At 39.9% G+C, this 25,017-nt stretch overlaps 1 protein-coding gene across 5 annotated transcripts in view; it reads left to right on the top strand.

The window, feature by feature from the left end:
* Positions 1 to 382: 382 nt before the first annotated feature.
* Positions 383 to 25,017, top strand: part of MACROH2A1 (macroH2A.1 histone) — a 47,250-nt gene continuing 22,615 nt past the window's right edge. For all 5 annotated transcript variants that reach the window (XM_068408429.1, XM_068408427.1, XM_068408428.1 and 2 more), the window contains exons 1-4: positions 383 to 473; positions 8,614 to 8,814; positions 22,026 to 22,132; positions 23,526 to 23,723. In XM_068408429.1, the coding sequence (XP_068264530.1) occupies positions 8,643 to 8,814; positions 22,026 to 22,132; positions 23,526 to 23,723 (477 nt within the window). In that variant the 5' untranslated portion in view covers positions 383 to 473; positions 8,614 to 8,642. The remainder of the gene's footprint in view (positions 474 to 8,613; positions 8,815 to 22,025; positions 22,133 to 23,525; positions 23,724 to 25,017) is intronic.

Genomic DNA, 25,017 nt, shown 5'->3' with positions numbered 1-25,017 from the left:
TTCTCGAGAAACTTCATTTCAGGAGGAATGTGGTGTTAACCCCCCCGGCTTTGTCCTCCCCACTGAAGATTTAGGACTGAACACGTTTGCACACAAAGGCCTGGCTAGGAGCAGGGAGAGGAGGGCCAGAAGCAGCTGTGGAGAACATGGTGCCAAGGCCCGGCCCCACACAGGGCCGGGGCTTTTCAGTGCCCGCATGGCAACCAGCTTCGCCAGCCGCCAGCGAGTGAGGGGACCCGAGAGAGCCGGGCCGGGAGCTGGAAGCGGCGGCCACGCTCCGTGAGGCGAACGCGGAGCCGCCGTGAGGGGGGAGGCGGGAAGGAGGGGGAGGGATGTGACGCGCGGGCGCGCGGGGCATTGTGGGAGTTCGCCGCCAGCCCCCTCCGAGCCGTTCCCGTTGGCCGCCGCGGGCGGAGCGGAGGCAGCGGGGCCGCCGCCGGCTGACGGGAGACATTTTGCCGCCGGAGAGAGCTGTAAGTCGTTGCCGCGGGGAGCCCGGCGGTGTGGGGGATAAGGGTGGAGGGGTGTCGCTGAGGGGGTGGCCCCGAATGAGCCGGGGTGGGCTGTGAGGGAGGTGGGGTCCTGCCCCCCCCCCCCTCCCCGGCTCTTCCCTGAGGAAAAAGCGGGGGCCCCGCACCGGGCGGTCTGTGGGTTCTGCCTCTTCTCGGGTGAAAACCGGCGAAATGGTGGCAGTGGGGTTTAGATTTCTGCGTCTGGGCTGTGGTGTGGAGGTTGGAAGGAGTCCAGCGCGCACCCCGCAGCTGCACGGTGGCTCCAAGGAAGGGCCGGGGTGCCGAGCCGCGGTTCTGCACGTCTCTCTGCCTTTACACGAGCTCCTTTTCCGTCTTTCCCCACCTCGGGTCATCGGGCAGGAGAAGATAATCTGGAGAGACTGCAAAAAGCGCAAGGGAAAAGCAGCAGAACGTGTTTTCGGTGTGTTTCACTTTGGGATGAAGAAACCGTGGCGTAAAAGTTACCTGCCGCATGCGAAGGACTTAATGAAAAAAAAAAGCCAAATGACATTTTTAAGCCTGTAAGCAAAGGCGTCCAAGAGTGGTATAAAATAAATGTTCGGCTAGAAATGAGGCCCCTTCTTCTTTTGCAACTGTCACTTCTCGTATCGCCTGCAATATGTCTGCCTGCAGGATCCGAGCAGCCCGTACGGGCTGTCTCTGGGTGTGGGTGTTCCTCGTAGGGGACTGCAAGTACTGCAGGACGCAGGTGAATGCAGGTTCCTGAGGCTCGGCACAAGGTGTATCACAGGAGCGCCTGGGTTTAGACCAAAGACTGACATGGTTCTGCGTGTAGGAAACAGTAAGGGGAACAAAGTGTTTCTGTAACTTGTATATTTCTGTAATCCTTTTGTTTCCTCTGTAATCTTTAAAAGTAAGTTGCAGGAGGCCCATGAATTTGCGTCTGAAGCCAGCAGTCCAGCTCGTATGCAAGTAGCCTGGTGTAAAGCTGAGGGTGCTTCATTTGTGTTGATGGGAGGAGACCAGTTGTTGAAATACATTTGGATGAAGCTTGTTATTTATCTCTTGACCATACAAACCAACGACCATTTTTTCCCCAGGACTGTGTGTGGCTGTCACTTAGCAACAGGTCTGTAGGGAACTTTGCAGATCCACTGCCTCCCCCATTCCTAAGAGCAGAAGAAATAAATGAGCTAAGGAGCAAGTAAGCAATTAATAAAAGCAGAACGTGAGTTCTTAGGCACAACCCAGAGTTAAAAGGTTTCAGTGGGAAGAAGGCGATTACAGTTGCTTTGAAAAATACATTTTAATGCAATTGGGTATGAGATATTTTGTATCAAGCATCTCTAGAAAACTCCCCAATGTGTTTTGGTTTTTTTTAAGTGTTCTGAAAGAAAGGAGTTACTCTGTTGTTTACTCTGTTGCAAGTTATTTTGCTGTGTTACGTTTCATAACCTTTCACACTGAAATCTTCTAGGCCTTCTGGGTTCCTAAAGAGTACCTTTGTTTTGTTGTGTGTAAGGCATACCCTTCTGATTGCCAGTAAAGCCAAATATTGACAGTGTAGATTAAGCCATAACTAATCTAAAAACTAGTAGGAAGATTAGAATTTGGCCTAATGACAGTTATATAGGAAAGTGCTTAAGCATTGCTTATTTTATAGATCAGCATTAGCAAAAAGAAAAATCCACCACTGCAACCTTAGTCTTAAGAGAAATCAGCGTGTTTAAATTTGTCCTTAGGAGTTGCCTGGTTCTGCACATAAAATTTCAATACACAGTAGTGAGCTTTGATGAAAGATATTCTCTTGATAAGATAGGTGATAGAGTCATATTCCTGAAGAATGGTCAAAATCTTGTGCTCTCAAAGAAATTCAGAAGTATTTTTGTACAACTCAGTCAACCAGGATCAAGGCCTGTTGTCCGTTCTGCATAACAGGTAGTCCTGCCCCAGCAAGGTTATAAAGTGGGGATAAAGGAGCTGGAATCTACAGCTGATGGCACAGGAGGAAAAAAAGAGTCTCCAGAGAGAGCCTCCCATGGGAGAGGGAATGTTGACCCAGTGGGCAGTGCAGCGAGCATTAGGTTTTGTCAGCTCAGTGCTTCCTAGAGGTAGAATCGGAAAAGAAACATGCAGTCTTTGTGGAAAGAGTGCAGTGCGTGCTCACTTGTCAGGGAAGGAGGCTATAGACCTGTGAAGAGGTTATAGTTCATTGCCCAGACCCGTCCTAAAGAGAGGATGGGCAGGATTCAGCTCGTGGTCCTTGTTCCAAAAGGCGTGGTGCAAGAGTCGCGCCATTCGCAGCCTTCTCAGTGGGTCGAGTTCTTGCACTCCCTTCCCTCAGCAGTACAGTGTCTGTCTGAAATTTCATTCTACATCTGGATTTTGCCTTGGAAGCATCCACGTGAATTCTTTATTGCGTTTTTGCTTTCTTCAAAAAATGTCAAGAGGCAAAGAGGTTTTCAAAATGTGCTTTAAAACAGTTTTTCTGAACATTGAATTTGTAAACGGTCCAGCGATTTAAGGTCATGTACCAAATTTTATGCTTCCTACCTAGTATACAAAAAGCTATAATGCACAAACAGGCTTGATTTCGTGCTCAAACTCCCAGCAGTGGTCAGTGAAGACAATTGTATTTACATTTTCCTGACTGTTGGTGGCAGGATGCCCAGCTGAAACTGTTGTCATGCTCCCAGTGCTGTTCATAGTGGAGGTTTGCGCATTGAGGGGATATTTGTTTTGGAGTTTCAGACCCATTGTGGGAGGGAGGGACTTTGGCCAGTTGAATACAATTGTGCGACAGTATTTTGGTTTGCACACAGAGTTTGTGAAATGTTGTTCCTCTTTGTCCCATCCTTTACATTATCACTATGGGAATGCTACTCTTATTGATCTGCAAATAGGAAGTACATCTATTGGGCATTCCTAGATGAGGAATGTTCTTCAGGTTTTCCAAGGAAAAATAAATGCATGTATGGTGCTACCTTTTCAGATGAGAAATTAATGTAGTGCTGGAACAGCTGTTTCACAGCTGGTTTCACTCCTCTGTTTCAGACCACAAAGAGTTACTGCACTGATGAAGCATTTAAGCTAAAATTTGAAATCACATCAGATCAAACGATAACTGAGTGATTAGCTTTTCTTTTATTGCTGTCATACCTAGAAACCACAGTCACAGACTGAGTCACTGTTGTGCTAGGCAAGCACTATTAGAGACCATTTTATACTCGCTTTATAAGCAGTGCATCTTATAAATGCACCAGACCAGCTTCTGATGAGCCAAGAACAGAGCAAGTTAGTTGTCAAAGCAAATTCAAATGCACCTTTTTAAAAAGAGTTCAGCGAGTGGCTGTTATTATAGTACATAAATATATTTAAGAGAGAATGGCAGCACTTACATCGTTAATCTTTTGAAACAATGGAAAGAAGATAGCATTGCAGTTAATCTCGTGTGATACAAAAATGAACTGTCCAGTTTAGTCTTTGTACTGGAAAGAAGAGAAAAATCGTTACGAAATCTTAGTATTTATCCTATTGTAGTAATGGTCTCCTGGAATCCACTACACTTACCGATGGGATCATATAGATCTGAATTTAATCATCTTATTTGCTGAGTGCAGTTAATAAACCAATATAAGTCCACAATCAGAACAGTCCCTGCCTGACAGCAGTAGCATTCAAAGTAATTTGTTAATTCGTTGAGAACCAGTACCTGAAAACTGTTAATAGCAGGTGGGGTTTATTATTACTGTTTGATGAAAGTGTCAAATTGACTGAGCTAATGAAGTACTGGTATTTGGAAATTAGGTATCACTTTACCAGGATGTGCAGGCTGTACTTTCAGAATTATGTGATGCTAAACATTTCAGAAAAACAGATGCCTGTGCGCATTTTAGGAAGATGGAATTTGGAAGTGTGGTTTAGTGGAGTATCTATCTTCACACAGAAAAATATGGCCAACCAGAGTTAGTACAGCCAATTTCAAACAGAAAAATGTTAATTATGCTGATTTCATTGCTACACCTTAACGTTTGTTTCTTAGAAACTGTATTTCTGGCTCACAAAGACCTAACAGCAGAGGAGCCTTGTAGCTTGGATCTTTGCTGTGAGCCAAATTAATATACCACCAAATTCTCATTTCTGTGAATTTTGAGATGTTAGAAAGCAGTATGAATCTTGCTACAGTCTTTAAGGGGTTTTCTAAAAGGCTATGAATCAGGTGTTAAATTCTGCAGCTAAGGCAATCTGTGTCCAAGCACAGCAGAGCCACTGAAGAATATAGCATTAAATTTGATTCAAAGGTGGACTTATCTAAGTTGACTCCTCAGTGATATCCCCTGATTATCACAGTGATAATTTTATGAGCTGTCACATTGAAACAAAATAATTTTATTGTCAAATCTTTGAAGACACTGCAATGTATTTGGTAAAGTTTCTCAGTAATTCCATTGCAGAGGCAGGTAGAGGGGGCAGAAAGGAAAGGACTGGTCCACTGACTGTGATTTTTTTTTTTTTTTTTTTTTTAAATTATCCTGCTCAAATCTTGTCTGAACTATGGCACATGTGATAAGGTTCCCTTTGGTTGCCTCCCTCATCTGCTGGCTAGCAGTGACTCAGCAGACAGCTCTGGTTTATTAACGCTGGCAGCATTCCAGAGTTTCTGGTGTTGCAGAGATAAACCATTGGAGGACATGTAAGGCACACAGTTTTCTTTGGTTTTTGATCTGTTGCCATGCTCGTTACATTCAACTTCAGTAATTTTTTTGTGGCTGTTGCAAGTGAAATCTCTTCTCTTTCCCTCTTCTTTTGCTGTGGAGAAGTAGAGAAGAGACCATGAGAGCTCGTTGGGCCATCCCTGAGCTCAAAGGCAGGACAAACAGGTTCTGCAAAGTAATGATCCTGTATCCATAATTAAGCCTGAAAAAAGGTCTTCCATGCCAGGCTCTCTTTTTCTCCTTCCATATTACATGGTTGGCAAAATGGAAAGTGGTACTTAAAACTTAATTGGAATCTCCCTCCCTCTGCCCTAAAGATACAGTGATTCACTGCATGTTGTAGGAGTGGGATCCTTGAGACAGGAAGCTCTGAAACTCATCTTTATCGCTTTTCACCTTTAATACTAAAAGTTCCTGAAGTTCTTGCTTTTTTCAGTATGCAAGCCCCCTGCCTTTCTGCCTCAGGCAAAGTTTTCCTCACGAATAAACTTACAGCTGGAAAGCTCTTCAATGTACAGTGTGAGAGGATCAGGTTAATTGTCAAGATAGGTGCAGGGTTACCTTAAATATTAATGGGAGAAATGTGACCAGGAGTATAGAATAAAGGGGGAAATTAACCTCTAGAAGTGACAAAATAAGCTTATTATGAAAGAAAAAAAATATATCATTTTATATATGGGTAGGTGTTACATAGCTGCAGATAACAGGAGGCTTGGAGGTATCAAGTAGAAAATAGTATGTTCAAGGGAAGAACATCTTCTGAGCACCAGATGAAAGAGGTTGGAAACTAACAGCAAAGTGTTTTGCTCAAGGGTGATATAAGGGAGGTTGATTTAGCATGACTGATGACACTTGACAGTATGTTAACACCAACTCAGCATCGCTTTGGATAGATGATATGTAGCCAGAGACAGTGATATACACTGCACATTTGTCTCGACATATGAAGGAACCACTTCCCTTCTCTATGAATAGTCATTTTCTTGGAACTCAAAATGAAAGGGCAGCGCTCTTTCATCTCTTTGTTACCAGCTACAGCACGGCCATCCACGTGTGTCTTCCCTTTTGATTGTTAGGTTGGGTGAGCTGTATTTACTCCAGCTCCTTCAAAGCCTCTTTGGCAGTAGTTTGGTATTGCTCCATGCTTTACTCACACTTTGATCCAAATGTTATAGCAGCTGATGGCTAGATGACATTCTCCCAAAGAAAAATAAAAACCCCAACATCAGAAAATAAGGGTTTCTTCCAGCTATTCCTACTATCCCATAAACTCACAAGCCAAATGTTTAATAGAAGTTTACTGTTTAAGGCTTGCAGATTTTCCCTATTAAAATTATTTTTTCATTGTTCACCTGTCAGTTACAAAACAAAGGAATTATGAGAGAAGCTAGAAGCACAGGTATTTCTCATGCCTGCCTTCCCAGGTGTTTAGTTCAGTGAATTCTTAACATTTGTGAGATTAAACATCTGTAATATTGATGAAAACGGATTATGAACTATGAAAATAATTTCTGGCAGAAAGTCCATAGCCAACCCAAAGCCACACCCGGCCTTCCTGCTAACAAACCAGAGCTAACTGGATGACAAAATGCAATTAAATGGAAGGTTTTTGAAATCAGTTGTGAGCTCCAGTTAGGCAGTTTCTCAAGGCAAGAAAATTGACTTTTGTCCTCTTCTTTGCAGAATAATAGTTGTTACAAAGCTGAGTACACAGCAGAGGAAAGGAGAAGGAGCCCTTTTGATGGCTTCCTCCTTCCAAAGTTTCCTGTCTGTTTTTTGCCATCAATTTCACAAAAGTACTGTGACTTTCATCTGAGCTACTAAGGTCAGATGGGATGGGATTATTTTGTTTACCTTTAAGAAGTAGTAAGCCCATTGCCTTTATTTTACTTAACATGTTATGCAAGTATAGACTTTTTGATGAATGGAATGTGGAAGTGGAAAGGAAATGTTTGATACTTGTGTTTCTTTAGTTATCCTGAGTGGTCTTCATGTGATAGTTATGTAGTCTGAATCTCAGAGAGATTTAGAAGATTTAAGAGAGTTTTAGAAGACTGCAGTACATGTCAGCACAGAGCAGAAGTTGCAAAACTTAGAAGTGTGGTTGCTGGACCTGTTTTGCCTATTTCTGAGCTTGCTCCGTTGTGGATGCAGACGTATGGCAAATACAGTTAGGTTTGTAAGGACAAGGGCAGCATTGAGAATAAGCGAGAGAGAAGCAAAAAGGGAAGCAGAGAAATGGTGTGATGGGAAGGCAGGCTTAAAGAGGTTTCATTGTGGAGTATATAAACACACCAGCGAATTTGCATTTGTATTAGGCAGGATTTGTGCAGCAAGGAAAGATGCACAGAGGCATGTGTGTCACTGATGCATACCGCTGGTTTCCCTAGAGTTCAGACGTGCAGGAGGGAGGGAGGGGGAGATGAGGACTGTCTCCTTTCCTCTGAGTCTATGTCAAAACCCAGCACATTGCCTAAACCTTCAAAGAAACCTTGAGAGCCTGCAAGCCCCCCACCTCTTTGGATTTGTCAGCTTCTCTTTACAGCCTGAGCAGAAATCAGAGAGAAAAAAATGTTTGACAGCTGTATCAGCAGTAGGTTTCTTCACCGAGATAAGCTGAGATACAGTTGTCAGATATCTGCTGGGTGTTTAGACCACTGTTACGTTAAGGAGAGGTGGCAGACTGAAGTTCATCAGATTCCTAGGGGGCATGTTGAAGCCGTACAGTCTTCGATGTGGAGATAGCTGGTTTGCGGTAGGTTCAAGTCTCAAGGGGTTCATTTCAGATCTTTCTGAAAATAGAACATTTAGTGTACAGGAGATGTAGTTTGCCGTGCATAGGCCTTTGTTCTGTGAACTCACCCATGAAAATCTAGTTCTTTAAGGAAGGTGAATACACTTTATGAAACCTTTAGTGGATACAGTTTTTCCTAGTTAGGAACATAATTATTCATGAGCATTAACAGTCCTACCAAAGTTGTTCAAATGCTGAGTCAAGAGTTTTTCCTAGAGAGCAGAGGGTTATGTCAGTCCCCTCACAGAAAACATCTTCTGCTTTAATGCAGAAGCTCTATTTTGCGTGAGGTCATTATCGCACTTTGCTCCATTAGTGGTACTGGGTTTAATCTGTTAGGAATTTCAGAAAAGTAATTCCAAAGCAGATTTAAATGAAATAATTTCTCTGTTTATATATTTACTGTATAAAATTATGCCAAGAATACAATGGTAAGTAAACATTGTATGGAAAACTATTTTCAGTTCTTGTTGTATATGCTCTAAAAAGGCAAATTGTCTGGATGCTTTAGGCACCCTAATGCATTGCCTACCCCAAAATACTGATTTGTCTTGAAATTCAGTATATGGTATTATAACATCAGTCCTTATTGATAACCTTTGATCTTTTTTTCTTTCTTCCTGATATATAGAGTGCTGTTCCAGAGCCAATACAGACAAAATGTCCAGCAGGGGTGGAAAGAAGAAGTCAACCAAGACTTCCCGCTCGGCAAAGGCTGGGGTCATATTCCCTGTTGGAAGAATGCTACGTTACATTAAGAAGGGCCACCCGAAGTACAGAATTGGTGTTGGTGCTCCAGTGTACATGGCTGCTGTACTGGAATATCTGACTGGTAGGTTTTGCTGAACAATGTGAAATAGCAGCAGTGAAAGTAATAATACAAACTGAATTTGCACAGAAAAAATGAAAAGATCCTCTGATTTATTGATGACTAAAAAAGTGAAGTAAGTGCTATGCTGATCGCACATCTAAGCCAAAATCCAGGTACCCCCACCCCTGCCTCACAGCTTTGATGGCTTTTGTGCATTGCAGTGCTGGATTTGCTTTGACCTGTTGTAAACACTCTTCTTCCACACAGGCAGTCAGAAGGATTCGTGCTAACATGAGTGCGTATGGACTGGGCCTTCAGTGTTGCAGCCCTGCCTGCTCCGATTTTGTGCTTGGTGGCTTTGTTTGGGTTATAGTTGTCTATTAAGCATATACATTCCTTTTAAATAGAGAGCTTCTCGGTGTTTACACAGGGCTGAGATAGCTTACAGCATTGTTTCAACATTTTTGTTCAATTTACAGATTATTTTCGAGACTACATACGCTGTTTGCGATGTGGTTGGTTGAGTCTGTGTATAAATGCACATTCTGTTCGTCTGCCCCGGATCAACATAGCTTATTTGCTTACATTTGTAGTCCTTTCTCTGTTCCTCTCATCATCAGAATGAGAACACCTTAAATAATTATCCCATCTTCACAGTTATCTTCTTGGAGGACTAAAGTATTATTTTTCCTCCATTTAGAAAGAAACTTCAAAGGAACAAAATGCTTTGCCCAAAGGCATACACAACTAGACATGCAAGTAAAGATCTTTACACAGCAGTTCTCTCAAACGAGCCTTAAAACTTTGCAAGTTTACCCCACAAACAACATTAAAAAAGCAGTTTCTATTGGAAAATTAACCCCAACTGTACTAGCATTAACATACGGGCTTTTCGCAATATTGGTTTGCTTAAAATAAAATAAATTTTAAAAAATGGATAAGAATAAACCACCAGTTCAGTCACATTCATGTGGCCAGGTTGACTTACAAGCATATACCTGTAGGCTAGGGATCTAGCAAAAAGCACCAGTGCTACATGGATTAGTGTTTGGAGACAGATTCTATTAGCATGACTAAAGAAAAGCTTGAATTGGATCTCATTTCTCATGGGAGTGTTTTGTTTTACAGTGCATCTGCTTATGTCAGCATTCTGGTTGCAGCAGATACAAGTGTTTCAAGGGACAGTAGCCTTTAAGCTATAAGGGTGTGCTGAGTCTCTGAGGAAGAGATACACTTCATTCTTTCTTTAAGCACAAAGTAGTGAAGCGTGTGGTTTAACTTTGCTGGGAGCATTTAAAACCTGAATGACTTGACTCTTAAGACAATTTTAAGTACACCTTATGATGGATATTGACATTGAAGAACAGAAATAGGCTGATTTTTTTCTATAAAGTTTCTTCCTCCCTTAAAGATGAAGATTGGTAACATTAGGAATAATTAATAGAGTGCTTGTTTTCTGTAAGGTATTCATGTTACATTATTGAATTTTCTCAGCCATCAAATATCTTTTTTTTCTTCACTTGTGCATGTTCGTAGTTTTCTTTATTTGGGCCTTTTCTTTAAAAGAATGCTTTTAAACTTCATTGCTGGCCTTAAAAAAATTAACATTTCCTTCAGCGAGGTTCCTGCTTACAGCAATAACAACTCAAATAAAATGCTTCTTAGGGTGAGGGGTGCTTTGAATGCTGCCCTTTTAAAGAAACAGAACAATACAGGTGAGCTTAAGGCACTGCTAATGAGCAGCACATGTTATTGGTTAACTGTTTGATTTAAAGTGTTTACTGAGGCAGTGATGGTTTAGGCAGCTAAGAGTAGGCTGGGGAAATAAAGGTGTTTCTTTAACTGCTGTGCATCCTGGGAAACTGTCTGAGGAGATTAACAACCAAAAAAAAAGCCAAAAAATAGTTGCCTACATTGCTGCTTTAGGAAAAAGGGAGGGGGAAGGAGAGCTGAGGGGAAAAGTACTTTTCTTTCTTTCTCCCTTTAAATATTTTGAAGCTGTTTTGGTTTTTTTTTTCCCCCCCTCTATTCTGAAGGCCAGGTAGATAGTCCTAGTATCCTGTGTCTCAGAGTTTTCTTTCATTCTTATACACAGATGCATCTCAAAAGCACTTTTCTTTCCTTACTGAGTTCGTAATAGTTTTATGTTTTATGACTGCTTCAGTCTGGTGGGGTTTTTTTTTCCCCCTTCTCTTTCTGTAAGTTTTTCACACTCTATATAGTGTAATTTTTTAGCATTTAATGCTCAGTATATTTTTTGAACTTCAGGTCATTCATCTTTTTTGGTATAACTCAAACACTCCCTTGAAATGGGATGCTTGGAGATTTTTGGTTTGTGTTCTTTTTACCTCTTGGCAATTATTACTTCACCAAACCTGACTTCTCTCCAGGAGCGTTTTTAAAGATACTCATGTCAGCACACGATCTGAGCCTAAATCAAAGCATTTCAACCATTTCAAAATAAAAGCAGGAATGTGACATAATAGGAAGGAGACCATGTGAAGTGGCATGCTAATAAACTGGCTAAATCAAAAAAGCAGTCCTGTGCATCCAGGAAGGAGAGGAAAAACGTAAAATATCAAAAGCAGTTGTAGGAAGGCAGAACTTCCAAAAAGACTTGGAGGGGAAATGACAGAGACGTGACCTAACAGAAAGGAACCTACTAAGGTTTGAAAACTAGTTCATGTGTGTGCAGGATATGGCACTGACTTTAATCCTTTAGAAGATGAAGTGCTAAATTTTGCTGGTCTTTGCTAAAGTTTAACTCTGGTGTAAATCTGAAATCAGCCCATAATGTGCTCAGATCCGGGATTTTGGTTTGGTTCAGTTTGAGATTTGAACCTCCGTAATGCTTCCAGCTCTTCAGACTTGGAGTTCTGTTCTGGATCCACCTGTAGTTATGACTTTATCCACTTTGTACTTTGAAGATAACTTACTGTTACCATGTATGTACAGCTACTCATCAGAAAGTAAAAATATACGTTCTATAATTTCTTGTAGTGTCTGGGCCAATTTGTAAATTAAGTCCTTCAGTCTGTGCCCAGCGAAGGGACTTTTCCAAACTACATTTATGTTGTTGTCACGCTTTTGTATTACATGTACAATTTGTCTTCTGTCTTCAGCTAATAAAGTGCTTTTTCTTACCTCACATATACTTGACATATAAGCAGGCTGCACGGCGAGTATTCTTCTCTTACTTATTCACTGAAGGTTCTTGTTCCCTACAAGTAATATTACAAAATAATTCTCTCATCAGCACAGCCAGTGTATGCAGTTTGTTTTCTTAAGCATACCACCTGCTTCTTCTTTCTTGCAGAAGGTACCTTTGAGTTTTACAGATACTGAAGCAAGAAGATATACTTCCTTTCTTTACTCTGGAGGAATAGTGTGGATGCTAAAGAACTGTCATGCATGGTTCTTCTTTATTTTCTTTCTTTGCAGTAGCAGTGCATGTAGTCCTGCCTTCTTGCAGGGAATAGTCAGAATATTTGATTAATTTTTGCTTATGCTGCAGAACTAATTTTGAGCATTATCAACTGCTTTAAGCTGTCAAGAAGTTTGGTGTTAGTAATTCCTTTTGTCGTCTTTCCTTATTGTAGCACTTGTTTTACAATGGTTCGTTGCCTATTTATTTTCCGTGTGTGTACTCCAGAAAACTGCAATCCACTCCTTATTTTCTGAGTGAAGTAGTGCATCAGTATCGGTCATGTCAAAAAAAAATAGTAGATCAGCCAAGAGTATGGCCACAGACTTCATTTGAGGCATTGCAGCCACTCAGATGAAGTTGTATGGTTTGTATTTGTCAGAACTGGTCCAGCCATGCGTGTAATCAGATGTGTTCCCTTCAACTGTAGAGCTTGTACAAGTTAAGTATAGTCCAAACTTTCTTACTAACCAAAAAAGACACTCCTTTGCCCTTAAAAAATAAAAATCTCTCGAGGGTATTTAACGGCAGCAAGAACCAGGCCTGCAAGTGATTTCTGCTTCCCCCTGCCCCCATCGTCTTCTTTACACTGTAAATAATTTTCAGTTGACAAAATGTCATAGCAAATGAGGAGAAGGAGAAGTTTATAAAACAGCAGGAGAACAGGAAGACAGAAGAAATGAGACTTTGATTTATATTGGTTCTGTACCTACTGAAGTAAGGTAGGAGAAAATGTTAAATGTCTGTTTTCTCCATTAGATTTTTCTTTCTCAACTGGATTTTTATTGCCCGTTGTGTACTGTTGATCGTGTATTTTGTTAAAATGGAAAGTAAATACCTTTTGAATGCCACGGTTAGAATTGCATCTGAGGCATTCTGGTGCTTACCTGAGTTTTTGTTTGCAGGCTTTCTGATGTCACCAGAATCCCTTAATGGAGGTTCATGTGCTAGAGCTCAGTTCGTTGCATTTTCACCTTGATGAATTTTCAATGTGGAGAACTTTGTTAAGCCAGCTGCTGACTGGCTGCAAAATGAAAGTCCTTCCTCAATGCAGTAAGTTTAACTGCTCACTTCAGGTGCTCACTGTCCAATGTGCAAGCTGATCAACTTGAACTGCTGTTCATCTCTTGCGTTCTGCTTGCTGCTGAAAATTTTTACAGGGTCACAGAGGAAAACAAGGATTTGCCCTGTTTGTCAAAGCAGATGTGCTGCTGAACTTCTGCTTGGAAGCAGAGGGGAGCTCAGAGGTCCACGGTAAAAAAGCATTAGGTTAAAAGCAGATTCAAGTTCCAGCCATTCTGAGAATACCATAAATAATGGTCCCTAGGGAGTAATGAAATCTGAGAATTAATTCACAGTATCTTTTTGATACTGTTGAAACGTGCATTCACTGGCAAGATACGTTTCTTCTTTTGAAACAGGCAGCTTTGGAAACACCAAATCCTTATTACGGTGTGGTGCCACAAACTGTGTCCTGAAAGAGGTTTAAAATAAATCAAGGGCTTGTAGGACCCATGCTTTACTTGAGGAAGTGTGAAACTACCTCTTCAGATCCAATGTGGTTTTAATATGGATTAGTACTGGACCTAAAATACAGAAGGGTTGTTTACAGCAATAGCCTCACAAGCAGAGACCTTTCGAAAATATCATCATAGCAAAGCTCCTTTGTAACATTCCTCTGTTATGTGAGACTTGGGTCATTCTCTTAACACAAGTGAGACTGTCACAACTGAAAATTGCTGCACTTGTAAGAAGTGCCTCCTTAGATTTAAAACTGTGCATTGTTATCAATTGAATGACCACCTTTCTTTCTGAACTTATAAATCCCTGAATCAGCCTGCTTCAAATGTGTATAAATGAAGAGTTTTATTTCACTTATAAGCCCTTCCTTGTCTCTAACCCTGTATGTGCCTATCTTAACTTGTAGTCCCACAAACTTCAGTGGATCTTGGAGTTACAAAAGCTAAGTTGATACAAAATTACTTATCCAACTAGGGCCCTAATGTATTCTCCAAGCTGTACAGATCAGGTTAGATGAAAACCAACAAAAGTGAAGGAATTTTTTTCATCATAAAAGCCCTAACAGTGCATACTGGTATGTCAGTATAGACACTTATTTCAGAGGGGTAAATAAGCATCAGAATTTACATTCTGGTGCGTGTTGTATTCAGATAATGTACAAAATGCTGGGCTGGCTTGGTTTGGTTTTTTACATCATGTTCACTGAATTATTTTCTCCCTTGAAAACTCTTAAATTTTAGTTGTATTTTAATATCCTTAGATTTAGAATGAAATACTCTTTTTCTAGTAACAGTCATTACATCTATTTATTTGGTTAAGTTGCAACAAAGTAATGACTTTACTATAAATATTGGTATCACCCTTTGTTTTGAAGAATGGAGTTTGTGAAGTTTAAAATAAAAATAAGGCTGATTTTGCTACACATTTTTTTTCTTCTCTCATCTTTGTCTTAACTTGTATCTCTTGTTGAGAAGAGCAAACAAATCTGTAAAGCTTAAGACTTTTCTTCCTTGGCGCTTTACTCTTGGGACTGACAGTTGTAGCTCAAATAGCCAGAAAACAGGAAGACATCCTGCCTTTCTAGAGTAGTGTGCAGTACTCACCAAGCAGTTTCTTCCCTCAGATTGTATCAACTTTGGAAGTTCTTACATCAAGTATTGTGAGCATGCTTTTTTTCCCATTTTCTTTTTTTCCATAAGGATTATTTAAGAATGCCTAAGTTCAGATCATGCTATGTGTTTGGTCTTCAGTCTTTTTCCTACAGTATATTTGTCCCTGAATTTCTTTTAGGGATGAAATTCCATGTGGATTTTTAGGTGCAGTCAGATGAAATGCTCCATCCTCAATATAAACTTCATTGGTGAAAAATAAATTTAGGAGGTGAACAGTGAAACACAATATTTAAAAAACAAACAGGAGGTACTTTCCCAATTGCAGAAATGTCTGTGATGTTATGGGTACCAAAAATGGATACCAAAAATTGATACCAAACCATTCTGAATACTTTCAGAAAACAATTAGACACATCCATAGAAATAAAATTCGTTGAGGGACTAAACACAAAGGTGACGTTTCTAAGTTGGGAAACCACTCAGCTGCACATGACTTCAAGCAGAGGGAATGTTCTGGAAAAATAGCATTTTAAGTTTGCCTCTTCCTTTAATCCTCCCAAGCATCTGCTCTTGGGCACTAGCTGGGGACAGGATGGCAGACTAGAGGTATTTTTTGCTCCGATGAATTTACAGCTAGTCCATACATTCACCTACCACAGAACACCCAAAGTAATAATTTTTTTTACATGCTTTGTTCTCGAGACACAGATTTTTCCAAAAAAAGATGTTTAACATGCTATATAGTCACTCCTATACTGTTTCTGTATAGTAATGAGGAAAATATTTGTAAATATTTTTCTTCTAAATAAAACAGTTGTATTTGTCTACAGATAATTGTATTTATTATGGCTTCCATTGCTATCTTGATACAAAAAGACTTGCTGTAGGGGAAAGACTTTGAGACAACAGCAATTTAATGAGTCATAATATTTTCAGGAATAAACATTGAGTCCCACTTCCCTCACTGTCAAGAGGCATTATCTAATAAAACCATTACCACCATCTGCCTGATCACGTTGAAATGAGTACGCTGTGAAAATGAGAGCACAGCATATATGGATTGCAGGAGCTTTGGTCATTGTTTAGTAAAGCCTTTGACACTGACTTGTGTGTCTTGCTCCTCTTTGTAGAGGCATGGGTATGCGCACCCTTGATGCACATATCCATTTCCTCTTTCAAGCCCAGGGTTTGGAGTCACTTCAGTAAAATCCAAAATGAAGTCCTTTCCTCTTGTTATTTTGTTATGTTATTAGTATGTTGTTAATAATGTTAACGTTCACTGAGTTTCAGTAGATGATTGGCATCTGCCACTTGACTTCTTTAATGGTTGGAAATGCAAGTTCCTAACATGCGCCCGCAAAGGTCAAAGACTAAGCTAGGAACAAGTCTTAAGACATGAGTAGTCTCCGATACTCTCTAACAGCCAGACCAAAGCATACGTGCCGCACTTGGTCAAGGAATGTCTGACAGCAGTTATATTAATCATGTTTGAGTGCATTTCTAAAACATATGTAAACTGTTAGGAGTAACAGCGAAGTATAAACTGCTAGATAGAGGAGGCTCCACTGAAAAAGAAAAAGGGTTAATTTGAGTTCGATCAAGATTCTCGAAGTCAGTGGAGAAGAAACAGGCTGTCTCTTAGTACTCGGGGTGTGACTTGTAAAAAATAACATTTGAGTTGAAATTCATTTTCAAGTTTCGTTGAAAAGTGAACTCTCATACCTTTTACAGATCGATAGTAAACCAAGAAAATTTTAAAATTAGGAAGTTGAATAACATTGGATCTCTTACAAAAGAAATAATGGATGGTGTTGAAGTATAAAAAAGAGCTGAAAAGAAGTGTGAGTCAGATCAGAAGGCTCTAAGTGGAAGTGGCTTTTGTGGCCTGAACTTGAGTTTTATGTAAACAGCAGTCTGTCATCTGCCTCACAGAAACGCAAAACTCACCATAACTTGGCAAAGTTAACACTTTCTCCTTTAAGGGGCCTAGTTTTGATACAGCTCAGACGCTAAAGACTGACGGGTTTGTTTCTTTTATCACATCCTAAGAGAATGATTGCCCTGTTGAGAGTTGAGGTTTCATCAAGGCTTGTTCAACGCAGTAAAATTTCTTGAACTGATTTTCACTACATCAAATTTCCATGACTTTGAACCAAGGCTGAGAACTGTTTTATTGGAATGCATAAGAGGGAAAGAGTTGTTAAATGATTCTACCTTCGCTCTTGTAACTGCGGATTCCAGGGGGACTGGGTTGAATACACAGAGAGAAGGAGGCAGGAAACTCTTAACAGTCTTGGTTGATTGGGGTTGATTGGGTTAAAACCTTTCGGAATCATGTAAAATGATGCTGAAGTCAATAAAATGCTGATGGAAGGATGATTAATTTAAAGTACAATAAACAGACTCCTTGTCATGTAGTTGGCTTTATAGCAAATACGTATTTTCTCAGTGGAATTGTATCAACATTCATTTTTATTTGATTTCTGGATATTGTTTTCAATTTTCTTTTGAGGAGAGGCTTCAAACTTTTTTGGAAACCCCTTTAGGAACTTGCGTGTTCAGAAATTGGCCTTGTGTCAACACATCACCTGTTAGTTGTTAAGAGTTTAATTTTCAAAGTTATGATTTCATCTCCCTGAAGAGAAGGTGGACAAAGGGATTCAACGCAACAGCAGTGTTTTAGCTTGAGTTGTAAACCAAAAAAAGAAAAAAAAACATTTGGGGGATGAACTCAGAGCAGATTGAATTGAGTATTTACATTTAGAAAGTATTACAGCCTGGAATGCATGATAAGCTAAAGGCCTTGTCATTTAGGCTTTAAAGGAGTTTTATTCAGTTAATGACCATTAATACGTTGTTTGAACATTAGGATAAATGAACTAGAGCATTCTCCAGGAGTGGGAGAGGAATGCATTTGCTTTTGTTTCCATCCAGGTCTGCAGTTTCTACTGTGCCTGCTTTGTTGTGGTCTAACAGTAATTTTTGTTTCATTTTAACCTTATGTTGAGTTGTGAAATACCAAAGCAACGGTATTCAAGGCAGAGCAGTACCACTGTGAAGCAGGGAAATGCAAATAATGAAATTGGGAACTTAGTAGGATGTCCAAGAGATGGCCAGAGCTCAGAGGCTCTGCAAGTAAAGGATGAGGAACTCGCCCTGAAATCTTGCTGCAGGATGAGGTTTCTGTGGAGACTTCTAACACTTTTTGGTTGTGTTTGAGTAGGAAATGCCTTGAGAACAGCTTTTCCTGTGGTCTTATCTCAGGCTTAAGTACAAAGATATACAACCTGTTTTCTTTTCTCCTTTAAAAATATTTAACGGAACTTTTGAAAACCTCAATGGAAGAAAAGCAGTTTTGGTTCAAGTTTTCACCACCCATATCCATTTGCCTCGTTCTACATATTACAAAGGATTATTTCAATTGATGTAAATGAGACCTACCTTTAAGTTAGATTTTAAGAGAAAACTTCTTAACTTTTAGGACTTTCCACTTTAACCTTCTACTTTAATGATGACTAAAAATAAGAAAAATATTAATCATAACTACGTCTTTTAAATCAAATTGACGTGTTCATGTTGTAGTCAGATTTCTAAGGCATCCATCCCTTTTCTTGCTGCGTAACAGCTGTCCGTCCATGAATATATCACGTGCTGACATGGAATTCTTACTTAATTATTTTCTTTCCTAATTATATACTTCTCACAGCTTTTTCACTGGATTGTTTTATATCTGCAGTTAAAGCAATACATGTTGTTTTTCTTTTTTTGTTTGAAGTTATTCAAAAGCACAGAAAAAATCATTTGTGCAAATGTAAAGAGTATCACTTCATATTAACCTGAGATTTCAATATGTAGTAATTGAAGAATTAGAACTTCAAAAGCTTGTAAGATTGAATAACTTGTATATTTTCCTCATGTTAAAAAGAACAGAGATTTTTCTGTTCCGTACTTCTGTAAGGTGTGTCTCATAGTTGCCTTTTGCCTGAGTGGTGGTGATGTAATTACTCTCTACGGGGGAAATGCCTTGTGTAAATATATGAAAGGAATGGAATAGACATTATGCAATTTGCATCCTTTTTGTGAGGCCTCATTTTTGTAAAATGTTCTTGTTTTGGTCTTCTGACTGGGTAAATACAAGCTGAGTGAATCCTGATGTCATGGAAGCTCTTAACACTTTCTTTTGCCTCAACACTGACAAGCAAAGCTTTCTCTCTTGACCCTGTTCAGTTGCAGGAGCTGATTTCTTGAATGTCTATTTTTTCTTGCTGTTGGAAGATTACCTTTAATGGAACAGAACTTTTCAATGACTCAAACCTTTGAACTTGGTAGAATGGCACTTCCAAAGATGGGTCTGACCTAAGAATTCAGATCCAATCTCAATTTTAAATACCTTTTCCCACCTACTACTCTGTCCCGTTCCACACCTAAATCCAGAGTGATTATTCTGGAAATTTGAGTCAGCTCCCTTACAGAGAGGGCTAGATTTTCATCGAATTTAAAGTTGGTTTAAAACATGGATGAATCGCCATTTAAATCTTTAGAATTAAAAGTAGCATAAACCAGATGTGAAAGTAAAGCTGGCTGCAAGCGAAATCCGGGCAAGTAGTCCAGACCCCATCCGATTCCAGAAAGTTTCATTTCTACCATTTGTAAGTGCTCTGGTCTGTTGGCTTTGGATTAGGCTTGTCTCTGTCAGTGCTAAATCAAAAAAATGTTGCCTATATTGGCTTCAGCTCGAATACCTCCTAATCTTCTGTTTTTAAATAGGGGAGAGTCCCCCTTTGAACAGACTCGTGTGCGTAGCTGAGTTTTGCTGTTCCCTGTGCTGTGGGTCTCTGCGTGCACAAGCAATACTTGTTATTGGAGAGCTGACGAGAAGGCCAGAAGAAAAATTCCACCCTCCGTGCCCTCCTCCTCCTCTCTCCGTCTCCCCAAGCTCCTCTTTTGTGGTCTTCAACGCCAGGGCAAAGCATTCTGTTCCTGCAAGGGAAGTGGGGTACCTCAACTTCCCTAAAGGACCATTAGAAAACTGTAATTTCAAAATGAGTTTCCTGTCCAAGGAAGAGGGCTTAGCACTTACAAGAACAGTTCTCCACTGTACAAGGCAGACGTTTTAGTTTTATGAGGAACAAATAAAACATTCCTCTGTGCTTTACGGGCATAACACTTTCTTAGACTCTTTAGTTACAAAATGACCTGCCAGCATAGTTCTGCTGATCAGTTGCAGGGAATAACACGGCCCAACTGTTCAGCAGTGCCTGATGCAGTAAAGAAGCGGAGGTGCGGGCAGAGGCAAACTGAAAAGGAGTCTGCTGTTTGCGGCAAATCCTTCCAACAGTTTTCAACCAGGAATAAAGTCTGAGATACAAACAAAACAATTCCTGATGTAGAGAGGTGGCAATGCTGGCATTAATAGTGACACAGACTCTTACTGAGGTCAGTGGTGATGCGCTGGGTGTAACCGAGTGTCCCTTGGAAGGTGATACAGATCTTCTGTCACCACAGGCGGCTGTGTGCAGTGCTGAATGCAAGCTAAACCTCGCATGTCTCAGCTGTGGCTTTGGAGAAGTATGTGAAAAGGATTATGGCAGCTTAATTGAGTTCTTTGGAGGTGTGGAAAGCATAGTCAGGTTGACCTTACCCTGCTAATCCTTCTTTAAAAATAAATTAAAGCAATTGTTGTCAGCGTGAAAAGTTGAGTTACTTTTGAGGGCTTAGACTTGATATTCTATCTCACCCTGTAATAAAGTTAATTGTGCGCTTTGAAGAACACAAAAATACTGAAAGCCTGCCAAAATCCTCAATGAAGCTTAACTGTAGAACGTCCAGAAGCAGCTGTAAGTTTTCCAGTAGATGTCATAACTAGCTTATTATGGGACTTAATGATGAAAAATAATTGGAGAATCATGTTAAATTCAGCCTCATGAAAAGCTATAGTCTGTGCTCTATAGTATTACTTAAGATTTACTGTGTGTTATGGTAAAGGTATGTGGTCATGTGCGCTTTGATTTTAGTCTTTTTCATTTTCGGATTAATGTTTTATTAATTCAGTTCTATTTGCCTCTAAAGCAAGCTTATGTGAGAGCTTTCATGGTGTAGTCGGCTGTTACATGTGAAATCAATCTCATACCCTAGTCTAATGTTAAATTTTAATATATTAGTGTGTAATAGATGTAAAAAAGGCATTTTCATTTTCTTTTTTTCTCTCTTTCTTCAAACGTTACCGGGTTTGTAAAAGGAAATATACCAAAAGCAATAGTGAAACACAGTCTGTACAGAGGGAGATTAAAGGTTATGTATAATGGGAGACAGCCATAGCATATAATTGCAAAGTCAGGTAAACATGTTATGTAATCTAATTGTTCCCCAGACTTTCTTGTAATTAATTGCATTCTTTGCCTAAGGCTCACTGAGTTGAAGACAGATAAGTTAGCAGGTAACGCTCTAGCCTTTCACTTCATGGATCCTTGCAAGGGAGCAGGTTAATCTTTCCTAATTACAATTAAAGCCATTATATGCACAGCTCTTAAACATATTTTGTCAGAACTGAAAATTTCTTCTAAGGAGATAATTTACTAGGAGCAAAAAAATGTGATTCATCAATTACTTTTTCTGGACAGAAACAACTTCTCAAAGAGAAAAATCATTAAGTCAGTGTAGCAGCAGAGTTTGTATTTTTAGTTTCCTAACTTATGTGTGCTTACATGCTTCTCTAATGTTAAAAATGAGAAACTGAGAATAGCATCTTTTCCAGTAATAAAAAAGTAGAAGCGATACAAGCCAGAACTCACATTTATGAAGGTTTGAGGAAAAAAAACTGTAGCATTTTTACATTTAGTACTCTGTCACCTGATAGGAGAGGGATCCTAGGACAGGAACACACAGTAGCCTTTAGAAGAACACTGAAAAGTCAAGAATGTAGGGGAACTGCTTTAAAAGGATAAACAAGTAAATGTAGTTTAGATCACAGGAATAAAAAGTGTGCATTTGCCCTTCAGCGATGAGGCATACAAAAAGAAAATGTAATTTTAGGGTTAGATGTCTGTTGAGGGTATTCTACAGCAGTTAGGAATGACATAATATAATTCAGATATCTTTTCGCATGGATGCTAAATAACACATTGATTTTTCTTAATGATCACAGTGTAATTAAAAGGGCCTTACTTTTTCCCCAGCGGAAATTCTTGAATTGGCTGGAAATGCAGCAAGGGACAACAAGAAGGGTCGAGTCACTCCTAGACACATCCTGTTGGCTGTAGCAAATGATGAAGAATTAAATCAGGTAAGAAAAAACTCCACTGTGTGAGGGCTAGGATTTCCTTTAGGGCTTTTTAAATTGTCTTTCCATATAGCTGAATTTTAACTCAAGACCTCTGCTTATTGAGTAGCCCACCGGGAAACAGCTCGTTCACTCACTAGCACACTGACTGTGTAACTAATTACAGCACTCAGCTTAATTATGTATTTCAGGACTCTTAAAATGTGTAAAAATGCAATGGAGATGCAATATGACATTTGCTTGCACTATTACAACCACTTCTGTTAGAGTGGAACGTTGTCATAAACTCGACAGAGACATGGAGAAAATCTTGTAGATGCTTTTGTCTGTTTGTTTTTGTTTTCCCCCTTAAGCACCTTGGGACTCAGTGGGACCTGTCCTGTTCCCGTTGAAGTCTGTCATTGTGACCACAGAATTAAGGGCTCTGGAAGTCTTGCAAGTCTGTGTCCTTTGCAGATTTCAAGATGCCTTTAACTTAGCCAAAAAATATTTGGGCATTGTTATTACAGTGTGAGGTGCTGTAAAAACACATCTGAAAAGATACTTTTTCCAAACCTGTGGATCGTGATGGAGCAGGAAAAAAAAATATCCCCAAACCACCCTCCTTCTGACTTTGTTTGAAATTTGATAATACTTTCCATTCATCATCCCTTTGTCAACTTGGAGCCTCACTGAGTTGTGGTTGGGGAGCAGTAAACACGAATCAGAAGGTGGGAGTACCTGAGGGACTTCGATGTCACCGTTTGCATCCTCCCAAATAGTGAATTAGTCCCAGTTAGATGTATAAAAAATGCGTTAAAGTGCTTTTAAATACAGAACATGATATATTTCACCTCTGCTTTTAAAGGCTTGAATGAACTGCACACTTTTGAATATTGATCTGCTTTTCTTCAACTACATAAAGATTTTTTTGAAGAAAGACTTCCAGGTATAGAGATTTGTATAATGTTACCCTCCATTTGAAGTTTCTTTTTTCTAAGAAAAAAAAATCTGTTTTAAGAAATGCCCTTTCAAGAAAATTCAGCAATTGGGACATATGTTGTGTTCTGCACAGCCCTCGTGTCTGTGGCTGGGGCTGTCCTGTTTGCTGGTAGCTGGGTAACAGTCTTCATTGCATGGCTTCACAGAAACAGATCTTGTGTGAGCCCAAGAGATATTGACAGTAAGAAGCATATGTGCAAGAAGAATACACATTCCCTTTGTAGTTAAAATCTAGTACATGATCGACTCCATTTCATACATTTCATATCTCTCTTCTTCAAGGATAGTTGTGTTGAGAAACATACAACAACCAGTTAAAACTCAAGGCAATGTACCAACTTTGCAGTAACTGACATTTTCTATTTATTGGTGAGTAGATGCTGAAATTTATCATCTGTAACTTCTTTTTTATTAGCTATTGAAAGGGGTCACCATAGCCAGTGGTGGAGTGTTACCCAATATTCACCCAGAGCTGTTGGCAAAGAAGCGGGGATCAAAAGGAAAACTGGAAGCCATCATCACTCCACCTCCAGCAAAGAAGGCAAAGTCTCCATCACAGAAAAAAACTGTATCAAAGAAAACAGGTGGCAAGAAAGGGGCAAGGAAATCCAAGGTAGAGTCATCTCTTTATTTTAAACCCAAACAAGCTTGCTAGTAGTAGCTGTAGGGAGCATCACGTAGGGTAGACTTTCTGTTCCATGTGTTGTTAACAATAGGGATTTCAGTAGCAGCCTGAGCAAATGCTGCAGGAGTGCTGCCCTCTCCCTAGTGCAGCTGGAAGTCTGAAAACCCTCAGAAGTGGCACAGGTCTGCAGGACAGGCAGGCAAGCTGGAAATACTCTGTACGAAGCAGTCATTAGGTGGGCACAGGCTGGAGGCACCAGAGGCAGAAGAAGAGAGTGTATGGGGGCTATATCGTCGTGCCTTACTGGTGAGCAAACAAGACCTTACGTAGCACCTGTAGGGGTGGCTTTGCTGTGACTGCCAGGTGCCTGCATTGGGCTAGGCAGAGTAACCTTGCTTGGACTTTGTTCAGGTGTTGTTCAGGTATGTGTCTGCACATTACTTTTTACAAAAGTAAAGTCACACTAAAGCAGCATTTTGCAATTGTAAATATTGAAGAAAAGCAACAGCCTAAGTCACTTGCGTTGTAATAGTGTCCTCAGCCATCAGCATGTCAGAGTCCTGTTTTCAAGTGTTGTATTTTTCTGTTGCTTGTTGGTTTTTCTTAATGGGTTTTGTTTTGTTCCAGCTTAGTATAAGGTTCCTCTTAGTTAGCTGATTAGATGAAATCCAGAGAGTGTGAAATACTCCTCCTGAAGTAGGATGCAGTTTTGCTAGAGCAGGTAGCTGAGTCTCTTGCAGCATTAGAGAAACTGTATTGTGGCTACACAGAATTTCTTTGGCTGAGGTAAAGACCCACAAATGTCCCCCTCTGTCTTTAGTATGTTATAGAGGAGAATCATCCATGTTTAGACTTGTTTTTTTTTTTAATTCCTAGTAATTAATTAAACTCATTTGAAATGAAGTGTGGAGGTGAGGGGAAGAACAAGAGGACCAAAATGTGATTTTTCTTATGTTAGGAAACTAAGAATAACATCGTGTTTTAAGCTAAGGAGAACATTCCTTCATTCCTTTTTTTAGTTTCAGTTTGTAGGAGGAGGGAATCTTTCTAATGTGTGCGTGTGAAACCAAGGATTTTTTTTTGCAAAAAAACTACAGTGTAGTAATAGGTTATGAAAGCAGGAAGAAAAATTACGTGAATTTCACATGAAATGGACAGTGCATGTGGGAAGTTGCCATCCCTCTCAAACAAAGCTTCTGTAGTCATCCTGTATGTGTCTGTTATTGTTTACTTGGTCACTCTTCTGATTGTTTCACTTCTTTGTTTTTTGAACTGTTGAATT

The sequence above is a fragment of the Nyctibius grandis genome, chromosome 10, assembly GCF_013368605.1.
Source record: "Nyctibius grandis isolate bNycGra1 chromosome 10, bNycGra1.pri, whole genome shotgun sequence".
NCBI classification, from domain to species: Eukaryota; Metazoa; Chordata; class Aves; order Nyctibiiformes; family Nyctibiidae; genus Nyctibius; species Nyctibius grandis.
Note: the sequence above shows the minus strand (reverse complement) of the source record. Positions and strands in the feature narration are given on the sequence as shown.